Source organism: Blennius ocellaris, assembly GCF_963422515.1.
Source record: "Blennius ocellaris genome assembly, chromosome: 13".
NCBI lineage: Eukaryota > Metazoa > Chordata > Actinopteri > Blenniiformes > Blenniidae > Blennius > Blennius ocellaris.
Window position 1 is genome coordinate 11,158,801 of NC_137662.1, and position 27,776 is coordinate 11,186,576.

General features: G+C 46.1%; 1 protein-coding gene across 1 annotated transcript; it reads right to left on the reverse strand.

The window, feature by feature from the left end:
- Positions 1 to 687: 687 nt before the first annotated feature.
- Positions 688 to 27,776, reverse strand: LOC308138852 (protein jagged-1b-like). Its single transcript, XM_080508127.1, has 26 exons — positions 27,483 to 27,776; positions 26,918 to 27,223; positions 20,214 to 20,265; positions 17,017 to 17,274; positions 16,477 to 16,537; positions 14,163 to 14,293; positions 13,923 to 14,042; positions 11,580 to 11,693; positions 11,375 to 11,488; positions 11,159 to 11,272; positions 10,651 to 10,697; positions 9,992 to 10,165; positions 9,386 to 9,536; positions 8,329 to 8,493; positions 7,777 to 7,890; positions 7,530 to 7,643; positions 7,231 to 7,344; positions 6,669 to 6,785; positions 5,867 to 5,894; positions 5,436 to 5,521; positions 4,688 to 4,801; positions 4,501 to 4,610; positions 3,392 to 3,625; positions 2,698 to 2,829; positions 2,310 to 2,451; positions 688 to 1,759 (listed from the first exon to the last, which is right to left on the reverse strand). The coding sequence occupies exons 1-26, from the start codon at positions 27,537 to 27,539 to the stop codon at positions 1,284 to 1,286; spliced, it is 3,645 nt and encodes a 1,214-aa protein (XP_080364253.1). The 5' UTR covers positions 27,540 to 27,776; the 3' UTR covers positions 688 to 1,283.

Sequence of the window (27,776 nt, forward strand, 5' to 3'; positions counted from 1 at the left end):
GCAAGGCAGTGTATTTTCTCTGGTTCTACAGTGTTCCCATCGCCCCCCTACTGTTCAAGTACTCTCCATCTAGCCCGTGTTAATGATGCCGACTAAAGCAGATGGGAATTCTGGCATGTCGTTTTGGTGGGACTTTGAAATGCGTCAATGGGATCAACTGAAGCCGCTGAAGAATTTTTTGTTCCCTTAAAAAGTAAATATCCGTGAGTGGCAAGCAATATGTCTGCCACCATGTCCAACCCTTGCAGCAGCCGAGGTCTCTTAACCGTCCTCACCTCACTCGTCTTTTTAATTAAGGTCCTGGCAACAAAGAATGAAATGTCAAATGAATGGAAAATAAAGCAAAAGTATTCTTTCGGGCCCAACGAGCCCATCTTTTTGTCTTCTCAGAAACTCCTTTGAAATTTGGCTTTAATAGAACGCTAGGAAAACAATTTTTTTGTCATTGAAAGAAATGGAAAGCTTCCACAGCTATCAAACCTTCAAACTAGACTGAACATATAAATAAAAAGGAATGATATCTTAAGGCTCTCGATTATTAAGTTAATAAATCAAATATACACAATGATTAATAAAAAAAATGTACATATCTACATGTTCTAAATTGTCACATAAATTCTTCATATAGGCAGCAACTGCTGACACTGAACCCCCCCCCCCTCCCCCCGCCCCCCTTCCTCCCCAGCCTCCCAAAATAAAAAATAAATAATAAAGTTGATCTTTTTTTTTTTTTCTTTTCTCATTTGACAGTTGCTGAAGTCTAAAGCTGAAAAGGCACTTTCTCCAAATAGAACTAGGAAGAATTCAAACACGTACTAAAAATAATTAGCTCTAGTGTCGAACACGTCAGGAAGTTTTAGTCATTGTACAACAATTACACCAGGAGCCCCTTCCACATGTCCACGAAAACAAAGAAATCGTATTTTTTTTTTTTTTTGTTTGTTTTTTTGTTTTAACTTTTTTTGTTTGTTTTTTTTAAATGGGAAATGAAATGCATAGGAGGACACGTTTACAACTAGTTCTACAGTGAAATGTATACCAGCGCCTTGTGTTTCCAGCCCAACCAAAGCAACTGTCACTGCCAGTGTAAGCCAGCTTGTCAAAACTTAAATTAACACGGGGAATATCTGAAAATACTGTGGGGGGAGGGGGGGGGGGGGGGTCACACGTGACATGACCGGTCACTAACTACACATGCCTTGAAGCGCCCCCCCCCCCCTCGTTTCACCCACCACCTGGGTGTTGTGGCATAAGGCTTGGTTGCACAGCAACACAGCTGTCTGCTATACGATGTAGTCCATCCTGTTTATGCTGTTTGCTGTCTCCAAGTCTCTGTTGTCCTGTTTGTTAGTCCAATTTGCGTGCTTGGACGTCGCGTTGGGGTTGGAGATGGGCGCCTTCTCGTCCCTCTCCACCAGTGTGTATGCTGGCTGTTTGGCAAAGCGGCCCTTCTGCAGGTGCCTCTCCTTGTCGTCCTCATCCTCCTCGGGATGATGTGTCCTTGTTTTGGCAATGATGGAGTTCTTGTTTTCGTAGTCTTTGATGGCCACCGTGAGGCCCACGTGCTTCTCGATGGGGTTCTTGATCTGGTTGAGCTGCTCCCGGACGTTGTTGGTCGTGTTGTCCTCCGAGCCGGTGGCCGACGACCCGTTGTGGTTGCTCTGTTTCCGCCGCCGGCGCATGCACCACAGCAAAACGGAGACCAGGACCAAGACCCAGATGACGATGAAGATGGAGCTGAGGAGGGGCACTAGGTAGTCTGATGGGAGAAGAAAAGGGTCGGTCAATGAAAGGCCACACATTTAAATGGACGTTTTGTTTTTTTTTGTGAACAAGCCAGAGTTTTGTTGCATTTCTTTGCAGCATCTAGATTGCTAAATCGTCCGCATCCTCCTGCCAGCAGAGCCTGACCTCTGAGCCCTGAACGGGGGAGGAGGCGGCCGTCTCTGCTTTGGCAATGGCGGCAGTCTGCTGTCACCACGCTGATGAATGCTGGACACATGTGGGAGTCTCGCTACGAGCCCAGCCAGTTGAGGTAGGAGCCAGTCCAAAGCCACACGGCTCTACTCTTTCCACTGAAACTCTGGCTAAATTCTGTTCAGCTCCATTACAACCACCATGAGGTGGCAGACCTGGGAGGACTGAGATGTGTGGGAGGGCGGGGAGTGCGTTTTCAGTGCTCAGCATTAATGCCACATTCGGGACTGCAATATCAGACGTGCTAAATAAACTTCCTCCCGCCTGCTTCGACTCTCCTGCTGGTGTGAGTAATCTGCTCAATAACCAAAGATCTTGGATTTGGTCCGTACCGGTTTTGCTGGGGCTCGGCACTCTCACTTCGGCGATGGCGGAGATGATTGTGTTGTTCCCGTTCCGTTTGCTAACCAAGTCGATGATCCTGTCTGTGATCTCTTTGATGGGGCTTCGGTCCAGCAGATGGTCCTCGGTAGACTAAACACAAAGAGGAAAGCCAGGTTTGTAATCTGTCGGTTTAGCTTCGAGTCCTATCTTGTCAGCCCGGCGTTCATGTTTGCTTGCTGTCAACAGAAATTAAGCCAACTTAAATCCATCGCATATCGCACTGGGGAACGTCCATGTACTGCCAGGAATGCAGGCTCTAAATCAGAGGATTTCTTTTGTGGAGAGCGCGCTAATAGAAGCGGACGCACGTATGGCGGAGTGGGAGGGGGAACTTACGATGCAGACGTGGATCTCGTTGCTGGCTGAGAACGAGGGGTCACAGGTTATGAACACAGAATGCTCCAAGGAGAAATTCTTCACTACGTACAAGTGCCTCAGCTGCTTACAAACTCCCTCCACAGTCAAGCCCTGGACAAGAAGAGCAGACGGAGAAAACGATAATGTAAATGGAAAGAATTGAAGGCAATCAAGAAAAAAAAGAAAAGAAAAAAGAAGCAAGTAGATTGGTGTTTTGGCAGTATGTTTAAACATCCTGCCTGGTAGAAATCCCCCTCATTGAGATTAAAGACCACAGACTCATACGCTTGTCACTATCTGCTGTCATGCTTGTTGGGCAGCTGGCGAGTGATCGTCCCCTGTGGTGACGGAGTCGCCAGTGGTCCCGTTTAGCTCAAATCCATATTATCCTGAAACTAATCTCGCCATGTGGTCGGCTGAAGAGGCGACTGGTTAGACTTCCAAAATCATGAATGCTTGAATCCGAGGAACACTTGAAACTTGGATACAGACAAAGAGATGCGGAAAGAAGATAGATCATTTTTGTGTTTTTTTTCTTTCTTCCTAGGAGTAGACATTCATTTTAGGGGGGAAACTCTGAAACCCTGACCCGTCAACACTTTGCTGCTCCCATGTTTTGGTTTTTAATGGAGGCATTAACCCGTCATTTCAGTCTCCACCCCCAGGAACTCACCCGAGGCATGTTCTCTTTGGTGAAGGTGAAGGTGATGTTGGCACAGCTGTTGTCCTGGTACGTGGAGCTACATTTGGTGGGCGGCTGAGGGGGGTTGGAGCGCCAGCACTCGCCCAGCTCGGGACAGGGCTTCACGAAGCAGTGGCCCTCTCTCAGGGGGATGCAGCTCTGACCCGACGGACACCCGCCTCGGCCTTTGGCGCCCAGTTTGCATGACATAGGACCACACCACATCTGAAGAAGAAGATGAACAAAACGTATATCGCACCGATTTTACTTTTTGATTGAGAACAAAGCCCAACGGCTTGGTGATATCTCTACGGACACTGTGGATTTCTGCTGCTCTGCATGTGACCGATCATTTTAAAACACCTTTTTACAACTCATTTTTGGGTCATTTTTCTGAAAACATTTGGAAGGTTAATGCTCAATTGCGTTGCCTAAAATGTGTCTTCAGCCCTTCTCGCACAGATTTAACACCCAGCCTGAACTGTACACAGGTTAGTGAAAATTGATTCAACCATCCCACTACGTCACAGTCAAGGATTTTAGCAGCCCTGCAAAGACCAACTTGTCTGTGTTGCATGCAAAGGGAGACGCTTCTTTAATCTCCATGAAACACGTGAGCTACTGTGAGAGAAAGCTAAGCTAACACGATTCTGCTTCAAAACTCAACTTTTTTTTTTTTTCCCTTGGGAACTGCGTCAGTCTCTTTTGGATTTTCAGGTCTTTCAGGACTTCAGGTTTTAAGACTGCTCGTGACCGTGAGGGACAGTGAAATGACACTTGGCACAAATTTGTAATGGTGCTATTGTGTTTCTCCTCAAAACAAAATGTATCATCCCTGTATAGAATCTGACACTCCCAAGACAACTCCACCCTATGACACAGAGTGCTGTCGTGGCCTGACATTGCCCTACCTGCTGATTCTCAAGCCGTGGGAGGGAAGGGGAAAATACTCTGTCCTAAATCTGCACAGGTCTCTGCAGCTCTTCTCCCATTGGTAAACGGTGATGTCATGGGCGTTCCAGCTGTGCCCCGCCATCGTAAAAACCTGCCTTTTCCATTGCTTTTACCCATAGTGCAGGTGCCGTTTGTTGCACACATACCTTTGTGCATACGACTTTCCCATTGGAACACTGGCAGGAGTTGCAGTCGTCGTCCCATTTGACTCCATCCGGGGTGATGTGTCCATTGACGGAGCACGGTTTTCTTGTCACTACGAAGCACAACGGTAGTGTGAGCATAATGGGACAGTGTGTGTCTTTGTTTTAATTGTCTTCTGAAGCTTGATACCTTCTTGGCAGTGAGGTCCAGTCCTGTCTGGTGGGCACAGACAACGATATCCGTTGATCTCGTCAATGCAGGTGGAGCCCAGGGCACATGGGGACGACTGGCACTCGTTAATATCTGATGCAGAGGAGAAGAGTGAGATGTGATAAACAATAACAAAACAAAACAGCCAGAGAGCATTCCAATATTGGCGTAAGCTGGCAGCACACAAACTTAATTTCAGGCTATATTCACGGAGGTCGTTTGCCATTTGACACACACACACACACACACGCGCACGCGCACGCACACACACACACACACACACACACACACACACCATAAAAAAAACAAACAAACATGCTTTAAATCAACAATGGACACTTTTGCCCCTCGCAGACTTTCTCAAAAGACAGCGTCATTAGCAGGTATGCAAGAGCTAAAGGCTGGACTTAGCAGAACAAAGGGTTTGCAATGGGAAAGAATGTGGCCATCTGAAAGCCTTTAAGAGGGAAAACAATCTGTGTAATCAGTGTCAGAGAGCATGGCTGATTAGCTGTTGGCCTGCTAAGCTGGTTTTCCCCAGGGACGGCAGCACGGCCCGGTGGAGTGACACCGAAATGGCCCAGCCTGGCCTAAAGCCCAATGCACAGATAATTGGCAGACTAGACCTTCCATTTGGAGCGAGTGATGGTCGCCGTGGCCAGGGCATGCTCCAAGTGACGACTCGAAGTGGGATCAGGGAGAAGCTGGAGGCAGGGTTAATACTCACTGATCCTGCAGTCTGGACCCGCGAAGCCCGGGGCGCATTCACAGCGGTACCAGTTATCCCCATCGACGCAGGTTCCACTGTTGTAGCTGCAGCAAAGCAGAAGTGACAGCGCTTGTAACCCAAGTCTGTTTTATTGACCAACAGACATCAGCATCACTTTCTATTTCATACTGCAATTTTCTAAACAGTCCACGCTCAAATTGTCCCAGGTATGTTTGATACACTTCCCATGCGTGAGTGAACACCAGTCACACATGGGAGTTCACTAAAGCTGAGCTGATTGCGTCCCAAGAATGACGGGCAGGGGAGGGTTTGTGCTCGGTTCTCAGCAGAGCGAGCGCGAACGCCCGCAGGTGAGAATCTCCCGACACAGGAGGAGCAGCTTGTTTACATCTGTCCAGATCTACAGGAAATGTTTGGCTTCCACTTACCATGGGTGGGGACTGCAGTCGTTGGTATCTGGAAGAAAGAAAAAAGGGAGGGTGAGACGGACAGAAAATTGAGTGCATCGCCGCCGCCCCCCCACGCCAGTCTGGTGGACGAGTGTTTAGTGCACATGACAGCAGAGAGCACGTCTGAGCTTGCGTGCGCAGAGGCATGTTCGGCCAGTCAGGCCTGGAAGAAGCGCTACCTGCTCATTCTGCCCTTTGTACCACAAGGCATCGTCAATTCTCAAAAATGAACTCCACTTTTGCATGCCACCATCATTAACACCTATAACCCCCGCTACCCCCCCTTCAACTGCCATCAATGGTCTTGCTTCTCCCTCCTTTCCAAGAAGTTACAGGAGGAATTCATGTTTTGCAGTACATGTATGCAGGGAAACGATCCCAGGAAAGTTGGGGAAATGGAGGAGGGATACAGAACAAGCAGACATGTCACTGTTTGGACAGGAATGCACCGACAAGAGAGTGAGGGAGAGAGGGGTGTGTGTTGGACGAGAAGAAAGGAGAGAGGGGGGGGGGGAACATCTGTCTCCACTTTCCTGAGCCCTTCTCTCCCTCCTCCTTTTCTTTCTCTTCTCATGGCCGGCAGCAGCCGGGGAGAGACGAAGATTTAAAAAAAAAAAGAAGAAAGAAAAAGAAGCTACAGATCAAAAGATGATGGGAGAGTCCGTTTTAATCTGATGCAGGACTTCACCTTTGTTCCAAGTAGCACGGAATCCATCATCATTTGATAGCAATAACTGTCCACATTTCCTTTATCACACCTCTACTGCCTCAATCTACTTACTTTGGGTGCAGGTGGGGCCCTCCCAGCCCTCCTTGCAGACGCAGGTGAACGACTCCCCCGTCACCACACAGGTACCGCCGTTCTCACACGGGTTTGGAAGGCAACTTGAGTTTTTGGCTGGGAGACAAGACAAGAAAAATAATTTTGTCAATCTCCAAACGGGATTATCAGAGAAAACATAAGCCTTAAATGCTTAGATGAATGTTGGCTGCCTTTTTTTCCCCTTTAAATTTTATCTTTGTTTTCAGGGGGGGGGTCATAATTCCACCACCCCCCTACATTCCTCGACTTTGAAGTGTACTGTCAGTGCAATCGGGGATTTTAAGCAGGTATCTGTCGGCACTCACAGAAGAGGGAGAAAATTGGCCAGGAGGGAGGGAGCGCTGACAGAGTGATGGGATAAAAACTGTTTGTGGACCTCGCACATCTGACAGATCTGATTAATATCAGAAACCAGACGGTGCTCTCCCACAGAGCAATCCTTTTCTGTGTGTGTACACACACGAGTGCATTTAAATATAGAACATTAAGCCAAACCACCATGACTGCGTGTGTGACTCACCTATGTTACAAGTTGTACCCTCCCACCCTGGGGAACACTTGCACTGGAATGTGTCGCCCTCGTCGTGGCAGGTGCCACCGTTGTTGCATGTGGCCTCGTCACATTGACTTTCGCCTGGGGGGGAACATTGAACATCTGATTGTTGCACACATGGCTGAATAAACACACGTTGTACACAAGATTGGGCAATTATATACAGCCATAAGCACATACCATGAGCCTGCACAGACAGAATACACGGGTGTGGAGTTTGAAAGAGGGGAAAAAAAGAAAAGAAAAGAAGTGAACAAGGCGCTTACGGGAGTGGCAAGTCTTTCCCTTCCAGCCATTTTTACACTCGCAGAAGAAATCAGTCACCAGGTCTCGACATGTCCCTCCATTATGACAGGGGTTGGTGCTGCAGTCATCTATGTCTGATGGAGACACAAAATGGGAGACTGATTTATGTGCAACACTTTTTGTTCCTGCGTAGAGACACAATGGACCCACGAGACGTAGGTGGGATTGTTTTGAGGTTTCAGGACAAGGGCGGGCGGCGGTACTCACTGATCTCGCAGTGGTCGCCCTCCCAGCCGTCGCCGCAGATGCACTGGTACACGCTGACTTTGTCGATGCACGTTCCTCCATTGTGGCATGGGTTACTCTCACAGTCATTGATGTCTGAAATAGTTTATAGGAGATGGAACAAAAAGGTGAGACTGCAGAAGAGAACATGACATGGCAGCTGTGTATATGTGTTTGTTTGTTTGTTTAAATCTCTTAGGACTTTGTTTTTAATCAGTGTAAAATTGCAAAATAAGTCAGTGGCTTTCCATAGTTGCTATCTTTCCGATATTACTGTGTCATTACTGGTACTAAGAATCTCATTTCGCAAATGAGAAACATGCTGATGAACCTCATCTGTGATTTGATGGCCACTGTGAAAGGTCTGGGTGACGCCGTAGTGATTATGACACCGCTGCAAAACTTATTTTCCCTGCTTTCTGGAAGCTTTTCAACATCATAGATTTCATAAATGGTGTAGGACTAATGACCGACGTGACTAATCCAGTCGGTTTGTGGCCGGACGGGAACAAAAGGGTTAAAGTTTGGCCTTACTCTCATGGCAGTAGGTCCCTCTGAAGCCCTCTTGGCACTCGCAGCTGAACTGACCACCAGCCTGGCTCCGACAGCGGCCGTGAGGTCCACACACATTCGACGAAATGTAGCGCTCTCCCCCCGGAGTGCTATTTGATGCCACAGCGACTGTGCAGCTGTCAATCACTGCAAAGATTAGATCTTATCAGACGGTGAACGCTGAACGCCTGAAGCCTGAAAAGTCATTTATATCCTCCATGTGATGAAGTATAATAGGCATTTATTTAATCACTGTCATTCTGATACGCTATGAAATCATCTAGTCATTAATAAAAAAGCCACAAAGGCTAACAAGCAACACAGTGAAGGAGTAGAAAAAGAGGGAAAAATACCAGAAATATCATTATCCCATCTGCTGATGGAAGAAAAAGCCACATCAATGTGTGAATAGAAAGAAGAAAAAAAAAGATAAGCTGTTATGCTTTCATAAGCAATTGAGAGTGATCTTTTTCGCTCTGCATTGAAATCCCTTCTTTTCCCCCTGTCTGATCAGGTTAAGCAAGCCCAGTGAATTTGCTCCCCTGTAATCACTTAATTCTTGCCAAGAGCAGTGAGAATCTCACCGTCTGGTATCTGACTCTGTGGTTGGTCCACTCACTCAATTACACACACACACACACACGCACGCACGCACACACACGCACAGGGAGAGGAAAAAAGAAAAAGAAGTAGCCCACCAAGTCATTATGAAGAACACACACGGTGCTATCAGCCTTTTGCCAGATTTTCAAGAGAAGGGAGGAATCACTGGAAAAGCTTTACTGAGGAGGAGGAGGGGGCATCCATTAAGGGGGCTCCACTCAATAAAGGCTCACCTTGGCAAAGAAACTTGCACAAAACTAAAATATAGGTATTGCCCCCACAGGAAAATGTGGGCAACGTGTTCAAGCAAATGGCGAATACCTGGTCTTATTCAGCATTTTACTGGAGCTCGTTACACAGATCACTTTTCAGAGGCTTTTGTGGGGAAAAAAAAAAAAAAAAAAAGCTGTGGTTGCTGCAAACGGGTGGGATGTACCTTTACACGTGGTGGTGCGGCAGTGGTCTTTCAGGTGGGAGCAGTTTTTGCCCTCGTAGTCCTCTGGGCATGCACAATAGTAGTCCGTGGCACGGTTGAAGCAGTTCGCTCCGTTCTGACACGGGTTCGGGGAGCAGTAATCAATATCCAACTGGAGAGAAAAAAAGGTATGGGTTAGAGGAGCAGTGAACCTGATAGCTGACATAGTTTCTGCTACAGAAAACAGAGCAAAAACCCACAGCATCCTCCCTACAGGCCATGCCAGGAAACAACACACGCACGGTGCTTGGAGGAGGGGGGGGGGGGGGGGGGGGGTGGGGACAAGGCAGAGACATAGGAACCGTCCTCTGAGTCTGGGCTTCAGCACTGTGGAATGTATCCCGCTGTAGCCAGGAGCAGCTTCAACAAAGCACTCCCTTTTAAAAGCCAGGACTGTGGAACAACAGTCATTTAAGAGGGTGGGGCAGGAAAACTTTACAACAAACCCAAAGATATAGCACTGCTGGCTGAATGAGAGCTGTGGGGAGGCGGAGGCTTATAATATTAAATGGAAGCTCAACGTGCGTTGAATTGGATGCAGCGAAGGCAGTGGGGGCTGCGTCTCACCTGGCAGAGATTTCCGGAGAAGCCGGTCAAGCAGAGGCACTGGAAGCCGTTGACTTCGTCTTGACAGCGGCCGCCGTTCAGACACGGCGAGCTGGCACACTCGTCGATGTCCCTCTCGCAGTGCTCACCGGCGAAGCCGGGGGGACACGTGCAGCGATAGCCGTTCACCAAGTCCTGAGGAGACGGACAAGGAGGGAAACCGAGCTTTACCTCGCGCAGCCACATCCACAAATTTGATTAACTGGTTTGCGTGGGTGGCGTCCAAACAACAGCTGTCAAACCGGGAAACAAAACGAAGAGGGCCGAGTGGGTATGGTGGGGGCGGGGGGTATATTATCACAACTCTGCAATCGTTTCAACACATTTTCCTGGCACGCGTTCAACACAATAATGTTTATGGTAATTCAATCTAGTGTGGTGGAGAGACTTGTGTGTCCCTCCCTTTAAAACCCTTCTGAACCCACTTTCTCTCAAGATTTCATTTTGGAGGAATTTCACTCTTGCTTTAGAGGGAACAGTTTACAGTTGCTATTTTTATAACCACTGCATGTCTCTGGCTTTTACAAAAAAACATAAAGAAACAAACAAGTTGACAAACGGAGCAGTAACAACACATACTAGATTAAAAAAAATAGAAATCTTCAAGCTTTGACACCTACCTTGCAAGTTCCTCCATTCTGGCACTGGTCCTTGCAGTCGTTTATATCTGCACAACAGGCAAAGAAACCAGAGAATTAATACAGAGCAACTTGATTAAATCACCTTTGAAAACAAAGTCTTTGCAGTGTGTTTCCCATGCTCGGGGCCTCTGAAAACAGTTGGAGCTGCAGTGTGCTGTGCTGGATAATGTGGCTTCAGAATTGGTGCAAAACAGGATTGAGCAATCCTGCCTTGTGCCAAGTGAAACTAGTCCTGGGATTGTTTCGAGCCACCCCTAATCACCGCAAACTTGGCCACACACATGGAGTTCTAGTACAGCAGATTCATTTACGCAGCAGGAAAAAGCTGCGCTTGTCCAAGAACTGATTTGTTTTACGCTTTTATGGTTGAGTTTTGATTCAGCTCACACAATAAAAAAAAAAAATCTTTTTTTTTTTTTTTTTTTAAAAAGGCTGGAGCTGCTCAGGTCATTCTGCTCCACAGCTGCAGCTGACGGCTTAAACTCACTGATGTCGCAGTTCTGCCCCGTCCAACCCGGGAGGCACTCGCAGAAGTATCCACCAATCAGATTGCGGCATGAGTTGGCATTGACACACGGCTTGCTGTCGCATTCGTTGGCATCTTAAGAGGAAAGGGGTTAAAAGAAGGAAGAAAAAAAAAGCAGTTAGCAACACACGTGCAACTGACAGCCATGAAGTGTTGGCAAGAGGCCGGGCCACTCACCTATGAGACACGTCTTCCCCGTCCACTGCGAAGGACAGTGACACTTGTAGCCGTTCACCTGATCCTGGCAGGTACCGCCATGATTACAAGGGTTTGGGGAGCAGTCGTCAACATCTGTAACGGGAGAGGACGAGCAGGTTAACCCACATGTTCTCTCCGATAAGAGCACTGACATTTATTTGGTGCCGGTTGAGGGAAATCTTACTGATAGTGCAGGAGGGGCCACTCCAGCCCGGTGCACACTGACATTCATAGCCCTGGCTGGTTTCTGAACAGCTCCCTCCATTAGAGCAGGGATTGGAGAGACAGGCATGCTCCGCTGCAAGAAGAAGAAAAACACTTTGAAAAACACTTTGAAGGGACGTTTGCATTGACAACAAGTCACTGTAAATGTACTATTCGGGCCGAAACACCTTCCTACCCGATGAGTCAAGTCATGTTTTGGCACGAGGACTCTTGTCTTTAGTTACCCGTATAGGGTCGGATACTGGACGGAGTCTTCGTTCATGGATACAACGCGAAAAATACTATGCGACGCCATGCGTCAGCAACGTCGCCCACAGGTACGCAAGAGAGCATGATCGATGTCCATGGTTTGCAGAGCATTTAATATTAATAAGGACAAAATTAAAGCAGACTGCAAACTACGATCTTTCAAAATATGAGAAGGGTGAAACTTAATCACCAGTGGCATTTGCACCAGCAGAGTTCGTCCGATGCCGCTCATTAGATTAACTACTCAACACGCAACTCTGAGCCGTGCTACATGCTAAAGAGTTTCGGGACTCATAACTAAAGTACGACTGATACGCTCATTAACAGTGAGCCAGTGCGTGTGTGTGTGTGTGTGTGCCTGTGAGGCACGCAGCAAGCTTGGTCCCTCAGTGTAGAGTAAGCATAGAGTATTGTGTAGATAGATGCCTCACACTGCTCTGTGCATACTGTAAATTGTAAGGCTTTTGGAGGTGAATTGCAGCAATGCATTGCGTTCGCATTGTAATATGTGTATGCAGTATGATTTAGGCTTAACAGCATTTAATTTAAGTTCTACCATCGGTATTCTGTATATAAAGTAGCTAAAGGTTAGTTCTTATACTTGTCCTTTAAAAAAGTGGCATCCCTATTTTTACCCAGTGATAATGCTATTTTTTAAATATATTTTCTATATTTGCTTTGATTTTGTTTTTAATGACTCAGTTTAAGGTGATGATATGAAACTTTGTAAAGCTTTGCAACAATATTGGAAAATCAATGCATTACAATTATGTCAATATTGTATAATATTTTACAGTAAATGTTGAAGTCTTAAAACAAAAAATACACAATTTAAACAATTATGTGTGTTCTTATGTTAAAAAAACAACAGGACAAAAACATGCAGGCTTTAGAAGACTGAGATTTCAATATATACAACAATCAAATTGTTCTCAAACTGACAGTTACAATTTTAAAAAGTAGTACAAGCAGAAGTGCTTTTCTTAAGTTTACCATTAACCAGATAATGGCTTCATCTCAATACGGACATTCCTAGAAACCTCCTCTTCAGTCCAGGTTTACTCAGTAATCAGGACACATCCAGGGGTCATCTCCTTTCCTAAATCATCTACACCCCATCCCCCCACCCTCCCCCCCAAAAGCCCGCTAAAAATCCCCCTTTCGCTCTCATTACCCGCCCGGCAGACCACACCACCAGGAAATCATCTTTCATGCTATGTTGACCTGACCAATGCACCGTGACTTCCTGCTGACTCCCCGCCATTCTTCTTCTGAGAGGCGGCACAAGATGAGAGAGCGGTGAGCGGGACAGCGGGAGACGGAGGGACAGTCTTGGCCCCGGAGTCTCTACTCTATGGATGAGTTCGGGATGAGTGGGTCCCAAACGATTATAAAAATGAATGATTCACTCAAAAAATAAAAACGGGCAGGTGATTAGCAGGTTCCTCTTGGTATGCCACGAGGGAGGAGAGGAAGGTGGAGGATGCTGCACTGCACCCTGGGGCCTCTATGTTACAATAGCCTGATGTATCCCCCTGGTCTGCAGACCTCCTCTCATGAAGGGCACAGTTTCCTGACATCTCAGCAGTTAAGCTGTCAGCACCCTGCAAGGCTCAGATTTAATGAGGAAAAAAAAAAAACATCGTCTCCATGGTAAGTGTTCACAGCAGCTGAACCTTCGTACCACACCCATCTGTCTCAAGGAGCAACGAGATGACCGGCCCCCTGAGATCAAACCCGTGGATTACCTGACTCAGGGGCCGCTTACATTGGAGTGGAAACAGATTATTGCCAAGTTACCACCTCCTCTGATTACAAACTCGAGGCACCTCTGACCTTCTGTCTGCAAGTGAGCCTCTTTCTGATTGGCTAAAACAAATGTGACCTGAAGAGCTCTCCAAAATCTTACTGAAAGTAGAAGTTAACAGGATTTCTTGTTTATGTTCACAATAAAAAAAAAAAAAAAAAAGAGAAGCTGTATAAACACGACTTGTTCCTGTCTCAGTGCTTGAAGAGTTGATCAAACTGAACAAAGAGCATCACCAACACTCACCTCTCTCACAGTTGGCTCCAGAGTAACCCTCGGCACAGGTGCACTGGTACTTGTCAGGTCCTGTGTTAATGCACGTCCCTCCGTTCAGACATGGCTGATGAGTGCCGCAGTAGTTCAGGTCTGGAAGAACGGAAAAGAAAAAAGAAAAAGAAAAAGTGTTTCACACGGCTTTAGTTTGTTTGGAAACAACACAGCCCACTCCTACGGCGCCTGCAGCTGAAACAAGAGAGGGAAATTAACCTTTGTCACAAAGGTGGCCGCCCCAGTTGGTGTCACACAGGCACTGCCACGGTTCCACACAGGTGCCATGTACACAGCCGGGGTGGGGGATGCACTTGTCGCAGTACTGGCCCTGCCAGCCATACAGGCACCTGCAAAACACGCACAGGGAGCCGTGCCATCAGTCAGAGAAGGAAAACAGAACTCGGACAAAAACACACATGCAGATAGTTCCACAAATTCACACCAATCACCGCAGGCTCAGATTATTTTTTTTTAAGGTGTCTGAAAATGATAATAAAATCTTGATCTTCAAGTTTACTTCAAATTCTCCCACGAGCAACGCCGAGATAATCTGGTTTTAATGAAACACACATTAGCATAATACTGCACCAATGAAAAAAACAAAGAGGCCTTATTCTTTCCCTCACAACCGAGCACAAAAATCTAAACGCCACAAATGAACTCCAAGCAGCAGGGTGTTTATGCAACGGCTTTTTAACAATGCATGGTGACGAGGAAACAACACTTTACCAAACGGAAAATAAACCCAAAACACTAAATTACGATTCCAATGGGACCTTTAGCATGGCTAACATTAGCATGCGGCCAGACACTCTCTTTACGAATACTCTGCCTGTGGCTTGGCTGTGGAGACTCTCTTGCAGAGAGGAGCGCCTGGCCCTCCTCTCGACTGACCGCTCCTCCTGGTTCCCATGCATAGCTGGGATCATGGCCCCGGGGGCCGAGGACAAGAAAACAGCAAGCTGACCGCTGAAATGTCCAGGTCCGTAATTACATCGATAACGCTGCCCTTTTCTTGCTCGGCACCATAATTAAGACAGCAATCCAGCCTGACTGATAACTCTGCTCTTCAAAGGTGGCGAAGTGGCGATATGGTTGCTGCTGTGGAGCCTGGTGACAGGAAACACAGCGTCCCTCTGGGGGGGGGGGCACGGCACGCTGATTAGCCTCGAGAAATGGACGGCTGTAAAAATAAACGCGGCGCCTAAGTAAACCTCAGTCTATGATTAAAGAGGCTATTCTTAAAAGTGTGCTAATCCCCTGCATGAGAAGTGGAGCAGGAATCCCCCGCAGGACCCCAAATCATCCACAGGTAGCCAAATTACCAGGGAACGTCCAATCACATTGTGCATCAAGGTGGATATACAGAAACACATTACCAACCACAAGAGTCAATATACCGTGTTCAGCAGCTAATAGATCCATTGTTATTGCTGTACAAGCATAAAAGAGGCTGAGGAAACACACTTTGAGATCCAGGCATCTGCATTGAACATTTTCTATTGCATTCATTTGATTGTGTCTTGTGTCAAACTACTGGATTTCCAACTTTAACAGTTTGAAAATACCAATCGTTATTGAAATCGAACTGCATCATTAGCTGCCCCTCAATGGATATCAAACGAGTGAAAAGCAGGTTTCCCTTGCCAGAAGCCAGTGCTGTTGTTGTTGAACACAGCTGACTGTGGGAAACAAGTCACCGACTACAATAGCAGCAGAGCTTGCTTGGAGACTTTGCAGGTGGAGTGCATATAAACAGAGTTAAACCCAGAGCTTTAAATATAGCCACACCTGGTGAGACACTGAAGCGATCGCTCCTCTCGTTCTGCCAGTGGCCACACAAGCACTCACAAGAAACACGATGACGTGGAAAGCTTGGGAAAGACAACAAAGCTGTGGCACAAAAGGAACAAACCCAATCGTTGCTGCGCTTGATTTATTGCCAAAATCAGACAACTTGGCAACCGGTGCCTCAACTGTGGGAAGAACCGGGCAGAGCAGGGCCTCCTCCAGGATAAGGATGAGATGCCACTGTTACTGCACACAATACCCCAGCTCTGATATCCATCTGCACCCGGCTTTTCCTCTGGCTGTGTGCATAAACAGCATTAGGAAGCCATTAGCTACATAAACAATACACTTTAAGGCTCATCCGAATGTTACCAATGATTTGACTGATAACACAGGCCCTCATTAGAGGGTTACAGTTCCAGGATGGCGTGGACGCAGCCGAGAGTCTCTGCTGCTCAGACGGCGAGCAGCTCAGCGTAACAGCTCTGTAAACACCCTGGTTCTGATAGTCTCTTGGCCACAGCACCAAGCATGCATGCATGCAGAAACATCAGTGCCGCGATGGAAGTGGTGCTTAAACAAGATCCTGGCACATGGGAAATATCCACACGACAGCCTGCTGGCGATATCTTCTATCTCAAGTGACGACACTTGAAGAAGGCGTTTCTGGCATTTCACATCTTAACAAAATCATTGATGACAGACGAATAAGTCAGACAGCATTAACTCGATCACTTACTTGCATCCACCTGGCTCCTTACATGATCCGTGTTCAGTACTGCAGCCTTGCCGACATATCGCTACAAAAGATGAAAGCGTCATTATTCTCCTGCCAGGTAACTCGATTTGAATTTAGCTCATTTTGCAGCAAATTGTAAACGTATATGAAAACTTTACAATTACAAATCTTGATGACATTTTCATCTGAAAGAATAAACAAACTGCCTTATAATGGCAGTGAATTATCTAATAAGAAAACAAATGTTTTCCAGGGTAATGTTGAGGAGAAAATAAATTAAACCTGGTCCCAGAGGCTAGAAAAATAACGTTGTGGAGTAGGAGGGAGTTTAGAAACAAAGTGGGCATTCAACGTGAGCCACACAACAGACAGTGTATCAGCATGAATCACAGAATGCAGCCGGGCTGCGAGTTTTACCAGACTCATTCGTGGCCATAAATAGTAATCCCACCGTCTGAACTTGTTGTGCCCAGCGCAGTTTCCACTTAAAACTGATGCCCTCCATTACTTCATGCTGCTGACTCTGCACCAGGTTCTTACCTGTGTTACAGTCGGGTCCAGACCAGCCTTCCAGACAGGTTTTGTTTCCGTTGAAGTCACACGTGTAATGCCCGAAGAAGTCATCCCGGGGCCGGCAAAACTTGTTGCAGCCGAAGCCGTAGTAATGCTCATCGCAGCTGACCCGAATTTGGTACTCGAACTGGGCCACGGGGCCGTTGTGAGTCAGCTTCTGCCAGTGCGGGCTGGGATTGATCATGCCAGAGTGGGAGGCTTTCTCTATCACCCTCCCATCAGAACCTTAAAAACAAAAACAAACAAACAAATTATTCCATAACTTCTCCCCCCCCCCCCCCCCCCCCCCCCCCCCCCCCGACTCAGTATCAGAAGTATGAGCCTGAGGCCGAATGAATGCAGACAGCTTCCTACGATGTACTCTTGAGTATGCAATGTTCTCCTTGATTTTTGTGGGAACACAAATGTCCCTCAAATTCTAACACAAATTGCTAAAGATCCCCAAGTTAGCAGATTATATGCAATTAAAACAACTATGTGTACTGGAGAGGAAGAAAAGTACACAGAGGAAATGCAAGGGGAAAAAAAAAAAAAAAAGGAAAAGGATGCCTGTAATGAGCATGTTTAACTGGATTTTTTTTCTCACGCTCCCTTTCCAAGTCTCCCTGGTTTGTTACAGATTCTCAAGTTTACAGCATGAGGATATTACTCGTCTGGGACGCTGCTCTCTGCATCTGCGCCGGCGAGGACAGAACTGCAGCCGCCATAACAGAGTGAGGACACCGATGCCACAGTCACTGCTGGGACGCCAGCCAATGTGCCATCAGCACATTTTACCCTGCCGCTTCTCTCACACGCATTTCTGTAGTTAACAAAACCCAAAGAAAGTTATAAAAGCAACACTTGATGATTCCATCTACACTTCAGATAGGGAGCAAAGGCCCAGCCACTGTTGTGATTGTAAAACACACACAGACTTAGACCCAGAAACTGACTTATTTTCTTGTCAAACATGAAGAGGTCACAGCTCTGTCAAACGGTAGAAGACGGAGCCGGGAGCCAGGGACTGTAATGAGCTTCACACACACAGAGCAAACACACTCGAACTGAGCAAACAAGCTTGGCCCGATCTCCAGACACTACACTGTCTGCATACAATCCCGCCATATTAGCGCCGCTCATTCACCCGCACACGAAGCACTCGCTACTCCAGGTCTAAATCTTTCACCTGGGAGAGAATGAAAAATGTGTCACAGTGATTATTTACTGGACTCACACGGGCCGAGGTGGCTGACCGCGAGGGTGAATCGCTCCTGTGTGCAGTATGATGCAATGCAATGCAGTGGGGGGGATGGTCCACTGTCATTTATTTACCGTGCTGTGTGTGTAGGGGCGGCGTGCGTGCGCGAGGGGCTCAGGGCTCGGGCAGCGGACTGAAATCACATTGCCCGGTAACATTTCGCAGTGGTCTGGAGTCCAGAGGTTCTCGGTGTGGTATTTCTCTACCGACTGCCAGCCTGCGGTGTCCGGAGTAGCACCTCCTTACTACCTGATGCCTGGCCTGGAGCTCAACATAAATCAGGCAAACTTTACAAAGTTTAGAAAGGTCACGCTTGAGGGTCGCACTCGCTTCATATTGAAAAAAGTAAACTTTGAAGCTACGAGAGAAACCATGATTTCCCCGACTCCAAACGCTGTCGAGAGGGAATGTGAAAAAACGGCCGTACTTGCAAATGGCAGTTAAAAAAGAAAAAAGAAAAGAAAAAAAAGGCCAAAATAAACCCAAGCTTTTTTTCATATTTTGTTTAGGATTCCAACTCAGTTAGGACAGTCTTAACACATCAAGTGAACTAAGCTAAGGCTTAACCAGAGCTCAATGTGTACATGTTGGGGGGCTTTTCACACCAATGCCCTAATAGCTCTCTGGGGAGCGGCAAATACAGCAGAAAAGACCGAAACCTTGTTGAGCTTGGACGGACGTAAACAAGCAATGGGATGAGGCCGTGTCCTTATGTGGAATTGCCACACTGTCACTAAAGTGCTGTCTCCCATGTTGAGACTCCTGGCTGTTTGTGGTCAGACTTGGATAGCAGAAATATGGATTATAGATTTGACACATCTATGAGAAGAACTCTGACTCAGTTTTCTAATCAATTTAACTAAATCTCCAACCTGCAGTGATGCTGGCAATATAAGAATTTAAAACCTAAATACAATGTATTTATGAAGAAAGTTAATTTGAATCTTCGTGGGACAATACAAACAGTGAACATCTTACTTTGAAAGGAGCTTTTCATTTCAAACAAGATTTAAAAAGCATTTGGCCAATTGAGTCTCCTCAGCTTCAGTTTTCATTTCCTTTTTGGTTATATAGTTTTGGGTGTGGTAAATCCAACACTGCTCACTTCACATTTAAAGATATGAACTCTCACACGAGATAAACCTTTAAATCATCAATAAATTCAAGCGGATTATTAATTTGTTTAAGAAGAAATGCTGCTTTTCTTAAGTTTCATTTGATCGTCTGTACTGTATTCATTGTAATGTTCCCATCATTGCCAAATTTGTGGATGTAATTGTATACTTGTAACTTTGTACCGACTGGAACCGAGGTCAGGTTTCACTTGAAAAAGAAACTTTCTTATGATACTTCCCGATAGTAAAAAAAAAAAAAAAAAAAAAAAAAAGCTACATAAAATAAATATGTATCCAAGTATCAATACATTTCATTTCCCTACGGGCTGCTGCATTATGACTGCAGGGTGGTTAGCAGTGCCCGCCTGGTGGGCTGGATGAACTCTGCTTCACGCCTCAGTGACAGAGACAGTACGACCTCAACCCCGGCTGGCAGCATCTGCCATCAGTCATCGGCCAAATAAAAACATTTTCATAGCAGAGGGGGCCGTGTGGCCTCCCCCATGAAGAATGCCTCCCCCCTCCTGTAACCTCGCCAGCCCCTCCTTCTCCCTCCTACCCCCGTTGCTTCCTTGAACCGCTCTCCTCCCTTACAGGCACCTGTCAACACACTTTAACACAGACACACACCCAGTGGACCTTGGGGAAGAGGGCAGGGGGTTCAGGAAGAATAAACTTCCTTTCTTGACCTTCAACACAACTCCTCCCAGGCACAGCCATGAGGAAGGAGGAGGAGTGCCGGGGAGGGGGGGGGACGGAAGACAGAAAGAAAGGCAAGATGGAGATGCCAGACATGCAGAAATACTCACCACTGGTTTCATTGTTGGAGTCCAAGGCTTCCACTATCAAAGTGTAAGACCGCTGGGAAAGATAAAGCAGAAAGACAAGGACCATTACTGAGGAAGTCTCTGCATCGTAATTACATTACAAATCAGTAATTCTGTGAAATATGTCATTTCAGAGCAAACAACTTTGGAAAGATGAACTGTTTTTACTTGTTGGCAAACCCCTCTCTTGCACAATATTCAGGTCATGTTTAAATTCCATAACATTGATTATTGCATAAAATAAACCCACTTGACTGACCCTGCTTCAAACAGCCGTAAGGTCTGATGATACATAAGCAATCACATGATGATCATTTTCTATACATACACACATAATCTTCATATTTAAAGCCTCAAAGAGGGTAGAATCCACAGTCAAGACTGTCATTTCCAATGACCCGACCAACCCTGCCAACCACGTTTCATCTCTCCCAGAGTTGAGGGAGAAATAAACGTGGTACAGAACCTGCTGTCAATTTCCAACAATGCTGCTGTTGACCCGATTTACTCGGAATACGTTTTGATATTTGTAGAGAATTGGTGTTGTTAGACATTCAGGCAATGAGAGGGCAGCAAATGTACCAAAACCCAGCAGCACATAACTGGGCCCTGAAACGGTGTCTGCAGTCACGGCTGGAACAACTCAGAATAAGTAATAGCACGCTGTAATGCATACATCATCCAGCGAAGCCAAAAACATGTCTTCATATCAGCCACTGTGACCTTGTGCTCATCAGAAACACTTTTTCCACATGTTTATGAAACGTGGGGAGACAAGTGAGTGGATGACTTCCAATGACAGTCTGCTCTGTTCTACAATCGAAGTGGATTTTTCTATTTCATACCAATTTGTAAAGTACTAGTGGAGAGTTATAAACGCCGTAAACAAACCAGGCATAAGTACTTTGGGACACAGCTTTGCAGACAAAGTCACAACACTCACAAAAAAAAAAAAAAAAAGGAGGGAGCATGAAAAAAATAAAAAAGCACATGTGAGATGGATGGTGAGAGGAGGAAAAAAAAATGTGCAGGAAAGGGGAGACAGAGAGAGACTGAATGAGTGCTACACTCTGAAGGGCCTGTCTAGATTTCAGCAGTCCCAAAAATGCTTTGTCTGATTCAGGGTCGGTAGCGCTCACACCAATATCGACTTACATGCTCACCCTGCCCTGAGCTGCAGCCATGAGGTTGACGGACAATGCACCGGCGAGGGCGCACGACAGAGTCACAAAAAAAAAAAAGAAAGAAAAAAGTACACGATTGTGTGAAAGTGTAATCCACTTACGGCGCTTAGGCATCCACTAGAAACACCTACTTGTTATATTCACACACATGTTTGCCCCTTGCAGCGCGGCTCGGAGGCATTTCAGAAATTTTGCATTGCTGCTACGGCTGCCTTTGTTGCAATGACTTCATGGTAAACAAACCTGCTCAAAGAGGAAAACCCCTGTTCACTTTCCACAAAAAAAAAAAAAAAAGGGAAAGCAGTATGACTCACTGTTGAAACTTTTTTTTTTTTTTTGGTCAAGGCTTTACCTTGTTTTCTCAGGCATTTCAACTTTCCATCTTTCCAGGAGACATCCGTCTCATCCTGTGCCAGCATTTCGCTGCAATCAGGGTCGCCATTATTGAAATACACTGCTCATCAGCAGAAGACTTTACAGTATGTTCTGACTCACAATTGGCTGCAATCACTTGACACGGCACTCCTGTAAGTGAATCAGTGGTAACATGATACCTAATCACCTCCTACTATCATGAGCAACCCTTCAGATACTTATATTCACAGTGAGAACAAGACTTCCCTGCTCTCCATTCAAGCATTCAGAAGTATCATGTTGATGTTAGCGTTGGCCTCCTGTGACTAGTGCTCAACACACCCGTAAAGGAGTATTTTGGTCAATTATCCATAAGGGGAGTGATTTTCCAGCGTAAAAATCGGCATGCAAACGCCTCACGACAACTCCCACTGCATGTCTACATAGGAGTTTCGAAACGTCTGCATCCCACACATATGACAAGCAGTGAGCTCATCCGAAAAATGCTTTGGTACAGAACTAAATCTAATATGAGATTCTGCTTCCTCTTAACCGCCGAGTCACCCTTCAGTGACCTTTCAAACAATCTTTGCAAACACATGATCATTTTTACCGTCAGTTAGCAACAACAAAGGATCCCTGCCAACTGGAAACATCAACAAGCCGGCTTCACCTGCGATACGACAAAACTGCACACCGTGTCCAAGAACGATGGGAAACAAATCTCACTCTGTTGTGGATGGGTTAAAAGGTAGAGTTTAATATGCTATTGGTTTCTTCTATTGAAAGTGGATCTATAATGACTAAAAAAATAAATAGGACTGAAAAAAAACCACACGCCCATCTCTTTTACAATTTGGACTTGCCTCAACATGGAAGATATAACTACAGATTCACAATGTATTAGTCTTGTATTAATGTGATTAAATGCCATGCTATTGAGATTAAAAAACAAAACGTAAAATATAATAGCCCTTGCCGTGTGCTTCACTCAGTACTTTTCTGAAAGTTTTGGCACACCCATACAGTTGCCGTACCGCGGCGTTCACGTCAAGCTGGCTTGATCTAACAAGTAGTCTCCCCATTATTGGGATGTTTAGTTTCAGACTAAATAACTGCTTCCAGAAAGTGAGATACAGCTCGACTCCTCATACTCTAACACTCCATAACTCCTTGGCGGTTATCAGCTTGGAACCGTCTGCCACTGCCAGGTTCGCTTTTCCCAGGCTCCCAGCTGACTCACAGCTTCTCTTTGAACTACAGAGCGCACACACACACACACACATACATGCACGCACACACATACACACACACACACGCCTCCTTATCTTTCCTGGCCAAGCAGACACTGTCCAACAGACAAGCAACATGACTGATAAAGATCATTCCAGTTCGAATCACACCGACTTGCCAAAGAACACTACTGAATCTCCTCAGGAGGGGAATTTTCCCAAAACACATACAGACACACAGACGCGCGCACACACCCTCTCATCCCGCTCTGGACTGAAAATGGAGCCATCTCATGTACAGTTACAAGGAAATCGAACAAAATACAAAGAGAGGAATGTCTGATGGAAGAACAAGGCAGAAGCCAAAAGGTCTACATAAAGGCAGGCAGAAGAGATTGGACTGATCTCGGCCTCCACTCAGCACAGAGTAAACAGCCTACTAACTGGAATGTTGATCAGTTTTCCTCCAGTCAATCACTGTAAACCTACCAATAGTGATCAAACCAATTATTGCATGTGGTAAGACACCCTGATTGCTATAAAACAGACTTTGTCTGCAAACTCTCACCAGGCCCTGAGAGGCCACTGGGTGCACCGATGGACTGCCAGAAGGCAACACATCGTTTCCCCAAGAGATTTTCATAACAACAAAGGGCTGTGGAAAGACTGTTGTACAATCAACAGCTTATTAAATGTCCTGCAAAAGTGCGTCAGCACTGGGATCTGACAGAACCTCTCCCTTGTCAAAAGAATCTCACCTTTTGCCAACTAAAACACGAGACACCGCAAACAGATTTCTCGCAAGGGAAACAAGATCAAAACATGAACCCGAAACCAGGAATGGAAGTCATATGAAGCGTGTCACCAAAACGCACAGCCAGTCATCTGTCTTCTGCAAGGGTCACTAACCATTAAGGGAAACAAAAGCAAGGTGCAGGTTATTCCAATTAAATGTGTTTTGAATCCATATCAAGAGTCTGTGCAGCTTGGATCACTAGGACCAGCAGCGAAGCATCAAAAGCCATTATGCAACGTCACATTTACAAAACACAGCAAACACTTAAAAAAAAAAAAAAGAAGTCCTTGTTCAAGCCGAGAAGGGTGAGGTAGAGAGTGAAAAAAAGAAAACACGTTTCTTCTCGCTCTTTCACTGGAGTAATTTGCACTTAACTGCCACATCAGAGCAGACTATATAAAACAAACATGTCATTACTCCCACAGCAGCAGCCGGCAGGGCTTACCCTGAAGGCAGAGCCTACTATTGTTCTATGACTCACCTGATCCCAGCTCTCTGTTTGCTCTGACTTGTCAACGAATCAATCAAGGGGATACCGACATGTCCCAGGTCTGACAGACGCCAGCATCATGTTGTGGGAACATTATGTTGTCTAATGTAGTCATAATTACAGAATGCGTGTGCAAGGATCATCTGAAGCTCGCCATGGAAGGAGATGCTGGAGCTGGAACCCTGAGCACAGATGGACCTATCCAATGAAAAACGTTGCTCCCTTTCCAGGTGAAAAACGGACAAATGTGCTGAGGTGGCCACAGAGACTAGGTCAGTTTGCCTGAGAGCCAACCTCACTGCTGAGTCTAATACAACTGCTTCCTGAACTTGCCCTGCAGTGGCATTACAGCTGCACTGCCTCCATTATGCTCTGTAATCCTCACTGTAGTCAGTGAGGGCACACCATTGTCCCCGCTTGATACACTGTGAGGGCTGTGGTAGCCGGGCCCTCACGTCTCTGTGGATATAAAAGCACCAAGCAGACATTACAGAATCCATACGGGGTTGCTCTGAAACAGGGGTGTGCTCATGTTAAAGATGCCTGCCTGGCCGCAGTCCGGCTGGAAGCCTCGCTCTGGCCTTACCTGATCTAAGCACATGTGTGTAGCCTCATTAAGTGCAGCAGTTACTGTGGGTGGCAAGGTTAAAGCGATGAAATGCCTGAGGTCCAACCGAGCGTGACTTAAACAAAGCCCTTGGCCTGGACAAGAGGCCAACTTCATGCAGCTCACAAGAGAGAGGATGAAGGGATGAGGGGTGGGGGGTGGGCTTCATGAACTCAGAGTACCCAACAACCCAATTGCACCACACTACCATCTGTCCACAACAGCCAATCAACTGATGAAAAGGACAAAGAGTGATATCATACCTAACCTGCCAATTGTTAATGTGCACTGAAGTAAAGCACTTGAATTGAAGGATGAGATAATCCAGCAAAGCACTTTTTTTTTTTTTTTTGCACCACAAATCTCAGACTCACTGGTCCAAACTGCATTTTTATACAATGAAGTCCTATGAGAATACATTACTGAGGGTATCTCAGTTGACTGATTGAGTGCGAGTGTAAGAACCTTGTATCTGGAGTTTTTAAACCACCTAGACAAGAACAGATTTCATTCGTCCAAAGACGTGCAGGCCATGTTTGGAGAGAAAGTACCTAAATTATCAGTGTGTAGGAAAAGAAAAGCAAGCAAGCAGCGTCTTGAGCCTTGACCGGGCTCCAATTCAACGTCAACACACGCCGTTTTCCAGCAAGAATGATTTTCTATCAGTAAGATGAAACTGGGCAGGCTGCGAGAGCTCGCACCAACTTAACGTTGCCATAGTGTCAACATAAACAGAAACCTTTGTCTTTTAAAAAGGTGTGAGGCGCCAGTGTCTAAGTGCAGAGCAAATAAAAAATACAGACGATATCAAATTGCCTTTCGAACCCGCTGAGGACACCCTTCTACTGCAGATGATGGGCAGAACACAATTTCCAAAAAAACAAAACAAAAAGATCTGTTCGGCCTCACAGGTAGCACACAAAAACCAAAGCACATGACAGGAAATCACAGGGCTGTCCTACTCACGGGCTCATTCAGGCTCGTTTCGTGGCATCGGTGAAATTACAACAAGAACCTCCATCAAGATTGAGGTAAAAATAGCCTTGATGTAATTGGACACACACATACCAGTGGACTGTGCCTTTCAGCCATCAGGCACAGTGGAGGAGTTTGCAGGCCAAGCTGTGGGGCCAGTTAGTCTGTGCAGTCCTTTTTATTTTTTTTCACTACATGGAAATGTGCTCCAGCATGGCAAATCATATCTCTCACAGTGCTGCAACACTCCCACCGGCCTGTCAGGCCCGTTTATTTACTCTATGAAGAAGAGCTGACACTTTAAGAAGGACGAAAAAAAAAGAGAGAGAGAGAGAAAAGAAGCAGAAAGTGTGTTTTGACTGTGGAGTTGCTGTACTGAGCAACAGGACCAGCTGCCAGGGAGGCAGAGGAGGGGAAGCTGCGGGAATGAGACTCACCAAACTTTTTATCGCAACTTTTAATCGGTTGTCTGATGCCTGAGAGTGGGAAATGTTTCGTGGGAACATTTGAAGAAAGCAGAGTTTATACAAGATAACAGTTTTTAAAAGTAGCACATTTTTTTTATTTTATTATCAACTCTTGGAGATAATTAATGGTGATAGATGTCAACTGAATTAATACTTTTTTTTTTTTTTTTTTAACTTTTTACCGGGCCCTAGAGCAAAACTGAAAAATTTGGGGTTTAAGACAGTCAGACATGCAAAACAGTCTGAAGAATTAAATCCTACTTATGGCAGGTTTAGGCCTGATGAGTGGAAAAAAAAGTAAGAGCACCTGGTTAATAGGTGCAGATAATGGGGAGACCTTTGGGGGGGCTTTCTCAAAAGGATAATTCACGAGAGGGAGAAACTCAGTTCTTTGTTTGTTGTGCTTTCTATCCACTTTTTGGGGGGTTAGAATGATTGACAGGCAGTAATTGCGCAGAATTGCACAGCAAACAGACATTTTTTTCCCTCTCCCTCCCTCTTTATTCTCTCTCTCTTTTGGGGGGAGATGCGCGGCAGGAAAAGTGTTGTTGTTGTTGTTTTTTGTGAAAGTCTCCACTCACCGGCCAGGCAAAACTGAAGGGCAAAACTATCCGGGATTTGTCATTCCTGACAGAGCTCTTCAAAGAAAAGGTATTCCCTCCCAGGACAGGCGTAGTTCCCATTCCGAAGCTGCAGGGCCCCGCAGCAGAGACCCGGGACTGGTATTCCTTCAGGCAAACTTTGAAAAAAGTATCGCACTCGTCCCGCGTGCACTTTCTATCCGCGTTGTTCCGCGTGCCATCACAACACATGCCGCTCAGCAGCTCTCCGTTAACGTTGTGCATCGACAAGATCTGCAGCTCGAACTGTCCGGATCCCTCTGACACCTGTTGGGACAGACCCAGTTACCTCAATGCAATGCGAGGGAAGGGAAAAAAAACACACAAAAAAACAGGAAAACTACTCAAAATGTGTGCGCTAAACTTGTTTTGGTATATTATTGTGCACTTGCCGCTGAAGCTAACAACCCGCGCGTGAGTTCCATGTTACGTTAGCATAGCACTTCTTTTTTTTTTTTTTAAGGCGACACGTGCAATAATATGTCTGTGCACATTTCTATTACTTTCTGGAGCATAATCCACGTACCTTCGCGACAAACCAGAGGCAAATGGCAGCGAAGACTGAGCCCCGTCTCAAAATCATGCCTCCGGACTGGTGTTGCCTCTCGGTTGAACTAGTCGTCTGGCCGACACTCGGCACCAGAGCTCCGCTCTGGTCTAAACATGCACGGGGGGGAGTAAACGACGCTGCGGGTTCATAGAAGACCTCCTTGCTCGGTATGTCCCTCGAACCTCTCCGCTGGTTATCCGACAGTCACCTCTGGTTGCTGAAGAAAGTTTACACAGGAGCCATGCGGCGGCCGAGCATACTGCTTGCTGA

Coding starts and splice junctions, on each gene's coding strand:
- LOC308138852 (XM_080508127.1), bottom strand. CDS start 27,539: ATGATTTTGAGACGGGGCTCAGTCTTCGCTGCCATTTGCCTCTGGTTT. Junction 11,273..11,374: donor GGGGAAGACGTGTCTCATAG/GTGAGTGGCCCG, acceptor TTTCCTCTTAAG/ATGCCAACGAATGCGACAGC. Junction 4,802..5,435: donor GGGTCCAGACTGCAGGATCA/GTGAGTATTAAC, acceptor CCTCTGCATCAG/ATATTAACGAGTGCCAGTCG.